Source organism: Panthera pardus, unplaced genomic scaffold, assembly GCF_024362965.1.
Source record: "Panthera pardus isolate Hobbes unplaced genomic scaffold, ASM2436296v1 HiC_scaffold_12, whole genome shotgun sequence".
NCBI lineage: Eukaryota > Metazoa > Chordata > Mammalia > Carnivora > Felidae > Panthera > Panthera pardus.
The window spans coordinates 57,881,713-57,892,675 of record NW_026526677.1 but is presented as its reverse complement, the minus strand read 5'-3'; the positions used below and the strand labels follow the sequence as shown (position 1 = coordinate 57,892,675).

Here is a 10,963-nt window from a genome sequence, read left to right as displayed (position 1 = left end):
AGTCTGGTTTATAGGGGACACTCAAGGCTCTTAGAGGCTCTCTTGTTTACCAGAGAGAATCTAAATGAAATGCCCTTTCTTTGAAGGTCTGCTCGGCATGCCCTTAAATCTTCCTAAAGTTTCAACAAAGAGTCTTTAAAACCATACTTTTGAAAGCTTTTCCTTGAGGTCATGTTTTACTTGTAGTGCTCTGGGCTTGTTCTTTACCCTGCATCACTTCTTTATTTGAGAAATTTTAGATCCTTGGATAGACGGTTAGACCTTCTATATTTCCTCTAAATTTGGCTTAGAAACTGAGCCATTCCTTGTGTGTTTTTTGTATTTTATTGTAGTCTGCCAGAAGAAGCCAGTTGGCACTTTCATCATTCTGCCTGGAGACTTCATTAGCCAGATTCACAATGTAGTTATTAGAATGTCTTCTGTTTTCACATTGCCTGCAGGACAAGCTTCATTAACTGTTCTTCCAGTACAGAACAGCACTCAAGTGCCCTTTTCTCCAGGCTGTTTTCCTTCCTGTCCTTCAATCCCTCATCAACAGTCTCCTGGAGGCCCTTCCAGATTTTGCTAACAGTCTTTATGAGGGCCTTCAAGACTTTGCTAAAGCCAATGACACATGGTTTAAGTTAAGCTCCATCTTTATTCCCTCACTCAGAGACTGGATGCAGGCTTCCCAAGGAAGTTTTGAAATGGCTTGAGGTAAGGTTGCTCTCTGCTGCAGGACAGACCCCAAGGAGCTGACTACTAGAGACTCTCCTGACTACACTCTCTGGAGCTGTGCATCAAATCCTCCCTTGAAAAGGGATCTGGATGATGCATCTCTGTGTCTTCCGTGAGCAGTGCTATGCTGGAGCTGGCTCATAGCTCCTCATGGGAGCCAGTTGTTAACTCTTTACTGTGTTCAGTGATATCATCTCAGTACCTTGAAAGTGGCCATTGTGGGAGTTTACACCACAGAAGTTAGCAAATGTCACACATCGGGACTTTTATTGTCCTGGGGAGCCAGTTTACCAGCACACCTCTGAACTAGTCTATACATAATTAACATTGGGTAAGTTATTTATCCTCTCTGTGCCTCAGTCTTCTTATTTATAAAATGGGACTAATAATCCTCCCTGTGCCATAGAGTCAGTATGAGAATTAAATGAGCTAATGCATGCAAAATGCTTGGACAGTGCCTAGCACACAGGAAGCACTCAGTAAGTATTAACTATTATTTTTACTCTTGCTGTTGTTATTGCTGTTATTGCCACCTTAAAACTTCCAGTAGATTTTCATAAAGGATAGGCTAACTTTCTTAGTATGTCATGCAATGCAATATAACCTGACAGTTCCAACCACAAGGAACTTTTCATCATTTCTGGAACTCAGACTATTTTTCCATCTCCAAACGTTGGTACATATAGGTACCTTCTGCAAGGAAAGCCCATCCGTCACTTGCCTGTCATCTTCCAGACAATTTCTTTTCATCCTTTTGGACCTGCACACATTGCCTCCTCTGGGAAGCCCTCACCACCACCTATGCATGGCAGGGACTCCCTCCTCAGTGTTGCCGTTGCTCATTGCACAGCCCTCCATTATCCTGATAGTGCTTTATTGTGGTTACTTGTTTATGTCTGTTTCCCCTTGTGAGTCCAGGGTTGGATGTGCTGTTTCTCTGTGTCCTCAGCACAGTAATAGAGGTGCTGAATATTTGTTGAATGGATGAATGAATGAATGAATGAATGAACATTGCCTGGAAAGGTGAGGAAAAGAGTAAGTAGCCTAGTAGGATATAATAATAATATTTTTGTTTGCTTAAGTAGCCATAGGTATATGGTGTGGAGGAATAACCCAGGACCCCAGCGTTTTAGGTGTGATGGGTCCTAGATTTGTCACACCGTGACCCTGATCGCCTTCACCCTCTTTACCAGAGTTCTGCCTGTCTTTCATGATGGCTCAGATTGTCAAGTCTTCCGTGAAGTGTTCCTTCCCTCTGCTCTCCCACAGCTCTCCACCCACATCGTCATTACCAACCACATCATTCACTCTCCTGGATTTCCCCTTAAGAATCCAGTGGTGTTTCTGCATTCCCACCCTCCATCTAGAGGGGTGAATACTCGGGGGATGGCGTTGTTCAGCCATAGACCGGTGAATTCATCTCCCACACCCCCTGCCTCTGTCTCCCCCGAGTGTGAACGGGCCACAGCGGAAACCCTTCCCGGGCCCACGTCTTAGCGTGCGGACACGGAGGGCGCAGCAGCCCCCACGCAGGCGGAGGAGCCAGGCGGCAGGCGGGTGGGAGATGGGGAGAGACTGCAGGCGTCAGAGCAAAGGAGGGGAGGGGAGGCCCGAGGCGGGGCTGCAGGGCAGGCGAGCGGCCGGGCGGGGCCGAGAGGCGGGCCCGGCGGGAGCGGCGCGCGCCAGGGGCCTGGCGGGACCGTCCGAGGGGACGCGCGCGAGCGCCGGCATGGGCCCCGCGGCGCGGCTGGCGGCGCTGCTGGCTGTCCTGGCGCTCCGGGCAGGGGACCCGACGGGAGCCGCGGCTCGGGGGGACACGTTCTCGGCGCTGACCAGCGTTGCGCGCGCCCTGGCGCCCGAGCGCCGGCTGCTGGGTCTGCTGCGGCGCTACCTGCGCGGGGAGGAGGCGCGGCTGCGGGACCTGACCAGGTGAGGGCACGGGTTTGGGGCGGGAGGGAGCCCCAGGGGCGCCGCAGTTGGGGAGACTGAGTCAGAGGACCAGACCGAGACACCCTGCTCTACGGTGGCGGGCGACTCGGTCTCGTTGTCCCTCTGCGTGGGACCTCAGACTCGATTTGAGACTGGGTAAGAGCCTTGCTAGACCGTGAGACTGAGACACCGTGGTCCAGTGTGACGGTCAGGTCCAGTGTGCGGGACCCCGAGATAGCCCCGAGGTGTGGCCCGAGGCATGAGGTCGTGGCGAAACAGATTGAGTGGGACCCCAGGGACGCCGTGTCACACGGAGTGGAGTCTCGAACTCCGTTGCGCGCGCGCGCGCGCACACACACACACACACACACACACACACACACACTAGCACCCCAGAGCCATCCTCACACAGCCAAGTTGATAGCTGTGCAAAAGTGTAGTGGGGTGACTCGGGCTGAGGAGGAAGGACCTCACAAGGCACTGTGTCCAGCTGTGTGGGGCCCCAGGCTCTGTGTCACAGAGACACAGCAAGACTACAAGAGTGAGAGAGAGAAAATACTGTGAGGCTGTAGCCGTGTGTGGTGGCCATGTGACCCAGAGGACTAGTGTTTAGTATGAAGTGACTCTCTGTGACCGTGTATGAGATTTACATGCCTCTGGGACTGCGTGGGCAGCCACTATGGATATCTCTGTGTCTCTAATGAATGCTGCTTGTACAGCTCACTATATGACTAATGCTTCATGTTCATTAACTCATTCAACACACACGTTTGAGTGCCTGTTGTGAGCCAGGCACTGCTCCAGGCAGTGGGGATAAAATGGTGAACAAGACCCAACCCTGACCTCAAGGAGCTTGGAGTCCATAGCATTTGTTTCCTTTGCTTCAACTCTCCCTTCTCTCCCCATATATAAGAGCTCTCTAAATTCTAAATACAAGGGGCGACTGGGTGGCTCAGTCGGTTGGGCGTCTGACTTTGGCTCAGGTCATGATCTCGCGATTCATGAGTTCGAGCCCCACATCAGGCTCTGTGCTGACAGCTCAGAGCCTGGAGCCTGTTTCAGATTCTGTGTCTCCCCCTCTCTCTGCCCCTCCCCTGCTCATGCTCTGTCTCTCTCTGTCTCAAAAAAAAAATTAAAAAAAAATTAAATTCTAAATACAAGGTAACTGACATTTGATATGTGTATGTTGACATCAAGAAAACACTGGGGAGGAGTGCCTGGGTGGTTCAGTCATTTAAGTGTCTGACTCTTGATTTCCACTCAGGTCATTATCTTGCGGTTTGTGAGTTCAAGCCCCGCGTAGGGCTGTGTGCTCACAGCTCAGAACCTGGAGCCTGCTTCAGATTCTGTGTCTCCCGCTCTCTCTGCCCCTCCCCCGCTCATGCTCTGTCTCTCTCTCTCTCTCTCTCTCTCTCTCTCAAAAAATAAACATGAAAAAAATTAAAAAAAAAACACTGGAGGAAAAACATACTTGATACTAGAGGATTATGGGTATAGCACACACAAGCAAATGCTCAGCTGTACTGTTTTGCTATGAAATCAACACACTCTAGTGCTACACACTGACATAAAATACTATATATAGACTTGGAATACAGGCACTGTAATCATGTATTGACTGTCAGTGTCAAACTCTGAAAGATGAATGATTGTATTATGGTACCATGTGTTGGAATAGGTGTTGTGCCTTCTCTGCTTGGGACATTAAGAAGTCTACAGCAGTGGTGTAACCACATTGCTAACTGAATATATTAATACAGCTCTACATCATCTGACTCTCTGCTGAGCCGAGACAACAGAGACCTGTCTCACAATGTGCTGCTGATAAAACTGAGTTGAGTGTATGTGATAGTAATACCGATTCTGGGGCACATGGGAAGAAGGTGTGTGGGGACGCTATGGCTGTATAAGAGAGCCCGGGTCGGAGAGAATCAGTTTGTGTATGGAAGTGTGTGTGAAAGATCTTGTTTGTTACTCAGTAGTGACTGAATGATGATGTAAGTTGGTATGTGCTTTTAAGTATGTAGCTTGCATATAAGCAGTTAATGCATGTTTAAATTCACTATTAGTTTGAAAGAGTATGAATACACACACATGTACACACACAAAATGTATGTATTCTAACAATAAAGATATTTTCTTTTTTTTACCACTTTATCTTTTTTTAATTTACATCTAAGTTAGTTAGCCTATAGTGCAACAATGATTTCAGGAGTAGATTCCTTAGTGCCCCTTTACCATTTAGCCCATCCCCCCTCCCACACCCCCTCCAGTAACCCTCTGTTTGTTCTCCATATTTAAGAGTCTCTTATGTTTTGTCCCCCTCCCTGTTTTTATAGTATGTTTTGCTTCCCTTCCCTTATGTTCATTATATTATTTTTTGCTTCCCTTCCCTTATGTTCATCTGTTTTGTATCTTAAAGTCCTCATATGAGTGAAGTCATATGATATTTGTCTTTCTCTGACTGACTAATTTCACTTAGCATAATACCCTCTGTCTAGTTCCATCCATGTAGTTGCAAATGGCAAGATTTCATTCTTTTTGATTGCCGAGTAATACTCCATTTTATATATATACCACATCTTCTTTATCCATTCATCCATCGATGGACATTTGGGCTCTTTCCATACTTTGGCTGTTGTTGATAGTGCTGCTATAAACATTGGGGTGCATGTGCCCCTTCAAAATGGCATACCTGTATCCCCTTAGATAGATGACTAGTAGTGCAGTTGCTGGGTTGTAGGGTAGTTCTATTTTTAATTTTTTGAAAAACCTCCATACTGTTTTCCAGAGTGTCTGCACCAGTTTGCATTCCCACCAGCAGTGCAAAAGAGATCCTCTTTCTCTACATCCTTGCCAACATCTGTTGTTGCCTGACTTGTTAATGTTAGCCATTCTGACAGGTGTGAGGTGGTATTTCATTGTGGTTTTGATTTGTATTTCCCTGATGATGAGTGATGTGGAGCATTTTTTCATGTGTCTGTTGGCCATCTGGATGTCTTCTTTCGAGAAGTGTCTATTCATGTCTAAAAAATGATATTTTCAATAATTCTTGTCACTCTTCAGAGTTGCAATTAAGTTTATTTATTTGTTTTGAGAGAGACAGAGAGAGTGTGGGGGGTGCAGAGAGAAAGGGAGAGAGAGAGAGAATTCCAAGCAGGCTCCCCACTGTCAGCACAGAGCCCCATGCGGGGCTCAAACTCACAAATCACGAGATCAGGACCTGAGGCAAAATCAAGAGTCAGATGCTTCACCAGCTGAACCAGCCAGGTGCCCCTGGGTCTACTCTATAAAGCAAAATGTTTTAATTTTGTTCTCAGTCCACATGCATTGGAGTCTCGGTTTGTTGGTGGAAATAAAAGACTCTTCTCTTTAATTTGAGATCCCAACATGCTCCCTGCTACCTACGTGCTCCTTCTCTTTATTTCGATGGCTCAGATAGAGATGGGGAGGTTAGAATCCTGATGCTGGGCCTCTCAGGGAACAGGTTCAGAACTGAGAGTTTGCAGTGCTGATCAAAGTGACTGGCAGAGGGGATGGGGGGCAGGGCTCTGATGCTGGTCTCCTTTACTGTATTATCACTATTGTCGTTGTTACAGCTTTGTCAGAGAATACTAATCTCATTTGATTCTTACACACAGTGCTTTGAAATAGGTTTGTACTACTCTCTTAAACAAATGAGCCCAGATAATAAAAAAGAATCATGTAAATATGATAAGACTAAAATTTAGTACCTTATCCCAGATAGTAGGGTAGCAAATCCAGGACTAGGACCTAGTTTTTTTGATGGTTTCTTTCTATCGTGCCATGATGTCCTGACTGCTTGCTTTATCTGATGTGCCGGGACCCAGACCAAGCCCCAAAACTCCTGAGGTTTTATGAGCAACTGGTGCACATAGTGGTTAAGAGTCTGGATTCAGGAATTTAACAGACCTCTGTTTGAATCCTTGGCTCTGACTTTGGGCAAGTTCCTTTACCTACATTCTGTAAAATGATGATAATGATAGTACCTACCCCACAGAGTTGTTGGAAGGATTAAGTACCACGTAAAGGTTATTTATCATTTTGCTTGGAATGTAATAAATGCTTAACAAATGTTAGCTCCAACTGTATGATTTTTATTTTGAGACCTCCTGGTGAACCTAGACTCTGCTTTTGGCTCTAAGCAGTAACTAAGATTGTGAGAGCCCAGATAAAAAATAATCAGAAAAATTCTAGATCCTTTTCTCATATGACTTATGAGCATTTAATTTCACAAAGTTTAGCGTGGTATTTTACAGACTGCCTGTTCTTTAGTCAGTGCTTTAAAATTTAGTGAAATGTTTGCTTTTGAGAACAAGAATTTTGGCAATTCTTGTTCATTTTCCTATACTCCCAATCTGGTGACCTAATGTAACTTGAGATGTTATTTCTAAGGGACTCAGTTGATATTCTTCTTTAAATTTCTGAATTTAGCAATAAAATATTTTTCGATGTTGAAACTACGTCTTACCCCAAGTTAATGAAGAAAAAATTTTACCAGTTATAGTATATATAATTATATACCGGTATAGTGTAAATACTAGTTTTATATATATAGATAACAGTTGTTGTAGTTTTTAAAAAACTACCAAGATTGAAAGAGTAAAATCAGCAGCAATAATTTTTCTGTTAGGAATTAAACATTCAGGATGTCTCAGAAGAACTGAGACAAAGCCATTTCTGAATTCCCAAGGAGAAACATATTGAATTAAAAAAGCTCATGTATTGCGGTTGGATAACCTACCCAGGCTATGTTTAATGCGGTATTGGATTGCGAATTTTATGTGCACATTCTTGAAGCAAAGGATCTGATTTTCCACTCTCAGCAACATTTGTTAAAGCAAAAAGCCATTTAGGAAACCTTGAGGTTTGAATTCAGCATCCAGTAACTCGGTCTCTGAAAAACAGCTATTTGCTCAAAGGCTGGGAATAAGGCCAACGTTTAGATTCCAAGCCAGTCTCAGATATCTGTTGATAGGTTTTTTTTTCTTTGTGTGACAGAAAAATGACGTATCTGAACACTGAATTGAATCATGTGGTGCAGTAGAGATCAAACCCCTGCCTTAAATAAACTGACACCGTAATACAAAGTGGGGTGTGAAGAGAACAAGGAGCTAGTGCTTTTGATGTGCTGGAGGACTTGGGGGAAATTTTCACCTCACTGCCTTCCTTCTTTCCTCTGATGCCTGTTAAACGTTAGTCCTCAAGCACTAAGTGAAGAATCTATTCAGTTATGGAAAAGATGATGGAAAGAGAGAATAGAATGGTCGTGCCGAAAGAATCCATAGAGATCTTCTAGACTAGACCAGTTCTGTCATTTTAATTTTTTTAAATGTTTATTTATGGGAGAGAGAGAGAGAGAGAGAGACAGAGCACGAGCGGGGGAGGGGCCGAAAGCGAGGGAGACACTGAATCTGAAGCAGGCTTTAGACTCTGAGCTGTCAGCACAGAGCCCCACACGGAACTCGAACCCATAAACTGACAGATCATGACCTGAGCCGAAGTCAGATGCTTAACCGACTGAGCCACCCAGGCGCCCCCAGTTCTATCATTTTATAGAGGAGGAAACTGACAGATAGTTGGGGGCTGTGTCAGGATACCTCTCAGGTCTCCTTCCAATCCAACTGTCTATGAAATTACTGCCCCCTCAGCCTCAGTTGTCCTTGGACACTTACTCTTCAGGCTGGACTCAGGCCCAAGTCTCTGCTTGCTTTAAGTGTTTTCGTCTAGCAGTGGAATATCTTCCACTAAGTAGTTCCATATGGAGCTGAAGCAGGAAATAATGGGCAGTAAAAAAAAAAAAAAAAAAAATCCCACACCCTGGAGGCTGGTTTAGTTTTTAAAACCGTAGAGTAGCCACTGTCAAAGTGCACTGTCTCGGGATCAGAGACATCCTCGGACTTGACAGAGCTCTCATTTCCTCCCTGGAAATGAGATTCTTGTTCTTAGTTTGTGCTTGAACTCTTGGCTCCCTGGAAGCACCTGGGTAAATCATCTTCTGTTTCAGGCTCCATTCCCAGTGGCGGGCTCCACCCTTGAGAAATCCTTAGGGCCGACTCAGCTTCAGGGGAGTGAATCCCTCCACCCTGCCACTCCTCTATTCTTTACTTTCATCCCTTTCTGCTCACTGAAGTCTTCCACTCTGGCCAAAGGAGTCACACACTCTTGAGCACATTCCTATAAATACATATCCTTTTCATTTTGCACACACTTTTTTCTTTTACGTCCATTGTTGTTATTATATTGTTCTTGAAATTAATAATTTTAAGACAAGAAAAAGTTAAAAAAATTTTTTTTAAATGTTTATAAATTTTGAGAGAGAGTGGGAGACACAGAATCTGAAGCAGACTCCAGGCTCTGAGCTGTCAGCACAGAGCCCATTGTAGGGCTTGAACTCATGTGCTGTGAGATCATGACCTGAGCCAAAGTCAGACGTTTAACCAACTAAGCCACCCAGGCGCCCCAAAATAAGAAAAAAATTTTAGAGGTTTACAGCTGGAACTCTCAGGACTGCCTTATTATAACTGATAATTTAATAATGTTAATTCCAATAGTGTGTTATAAATGGAATAACCTTAATATGCCAGGAAAGGAAACAACTTTTTTTTTTACTGTTTATTTATTTTTGAGAGAGAAAGAGCGCTACGGGGGAGGGGCAGATAGCGAGGGAGACACAGTAACTGAAGCAGGCTCCAGGTTCTGAGCTGTAAGCACAGAGCCCGACAAGGAGCTCGAACCCACAAACCTTGAGATCATGACCTGAGCCGAAGTCTGGTGTTTAACTGACTGAGCCACCCAGGCGCCCCAGGAAACAGCATCTTTTGCTTGTGTGAATACTTTGTAGGACATCTGAAGAGAGAAATTAACTAGAAAGATGATCACTTCTGGTCCCACCATTTCTGGCCCTTTTCTACACATGTCGGCAAGCCAGAGAGGCTGGAAGCATGCTCGATGACCCCACGTATACATCCCCCATTACAACCATCACCAGTTTCTATGTGGCCTGCTCCCTAAATAGCTTCATTGAATCTATCCCATTCGCAGCCCCCACTGTCATTATTATGGTTCAGACTCTCCTTACTCTTGCTTACAGTTTTGAATTGACCTCCTAACTGGTCTATCTGCCTCTGGTCATTCCCATTTCTGAACCCTCTTTCTCACCCTCTCATGAATTTATATATATAAACATGTCAGTGTGTCCGACTCTCACTTAAAACTTTTTGGTGGCTTGTGGGGTGCTCCTCACTTTTCCAGGCTAAACTACCGTATCCTCCAGCAGTGCTGAACAGCTTATATTCCCCTACCTGTTCTCTCTGTCCCTTCACACAGGTTGAGCTGTCTCTGCCTGCCTCTCCTCCCTTCCTCACTATTTGCAAGTTTTAGTTTATTATGTCCTCTGTAAAACTATCCCTGACTTGCTCTGGCCAAATTAATTCCCCCCTCTCCTTACGGCCCCCTAAGCCTTGTTCTTAAATCTGGTGTTCATCTGTAATATAATTATTTGTGTCTTATCTACTAGTCTGTGAGTCCTTGAGACTGAGGTTATTGTCTTATTCAAAATTCTGTTCCTAGATCCTAGAAGAGTATATATTAGTCATTCTTTCATAGAACTATTTATTGAATTTAGGTATAGAGTGATGAGAAAAACAGCTATCTTCTTGTTCATGAAATTCTCGAGCATTGGACCCTGTTCTTGACTTTGCATCCCCAGCATCTAGCATGGAGTCTGACATCTGGCAAGCAACCATTGTAGACTGACGTATTGAATGAATAAATATATCAAGCCTCTGTGCTCTGGTACATGTTGGTCCCTGTTGACTCAAAAAATATTCTGCCTACAATACAGAGAAGTTGAGCATGGTTTCTGCACAAGGATGCCATATGAATTCATGAAGTGTTCCATATTTTTTGAATCACTTTGTTGTGCACTTGAAACTAACGTAACACTGTGTGTCAACTATACTCAAGTTAAAAAAAAAAGAACTAGGGTGTCTGAGTGGCTCAGTCAGTTATGCATCCAACTTCAGCTCAGGTCATGAACTCGTGGTTTGTGAGTTCAAGCCCGCGTAGGGGTCTGTGCTGACAGCTTACAGCCTGGAGCCTGTTTCGGATTCTGTCTGTCTCTCACTCTCTGCCTCTATGCTGATCGCATTCTGTCTCTGTCAAAAATAAATATTCTAGGGGCGCCTGGGTGGCTCGGTCGGTTGGGTGTCCGACTTCGGCTCAGGTCATGATCTCACAGTCCGTGAGTTCGAGCCCCGCGTCGGGCTCTGTGCTGACAGCTCAGAGCCTGGAG

General features: G+C 44.8%; 1 protein-coding gene and 1 non-coding gene across 5 annotated transcripts in view; both read left to right on the top strand.

Moving 5' to 3' along the window:
* Nucleotides 1-2,343: 2,343 nt before the first annotated feature.
* Nucleotides 2,344-10,963, top strand: part of P4HA3 (prolyl 4-hydroxylase subunit alpha 3) — a 41,620-nt gene continuing 33,000 nt past the window's right edge. For 2 of the 4 annotated variants that reach the window (XM_019449799.2, XM_019449797.2), the window contains exon 1: nucleotides 2,348-2,646. In XM_019449799.2, coding sequence (XP_019305344.1) covers nucleotides 2,447-2,646 — 200 coding nt within the window. In that variant the 5' untranslated portion in view covers nucleotides 2,348-2,446. Of the gene's footprint in view, nucleotides 2,647-10,963 lie in introns of all 4 variants that reach the window. The other 2 variants (XM_019449800.2, XM_019449796.2) reach the window with 2 other exon arrangements.
* Nucleotides 10,473-10,576, top strand: LOC128776295 (U6 spliceosomal RNA). The gene has a single exon (XR_008421376.1). It is a non-coding gene; the product is annotated as a U6 spliceosomal RNA (small nuclear RNA).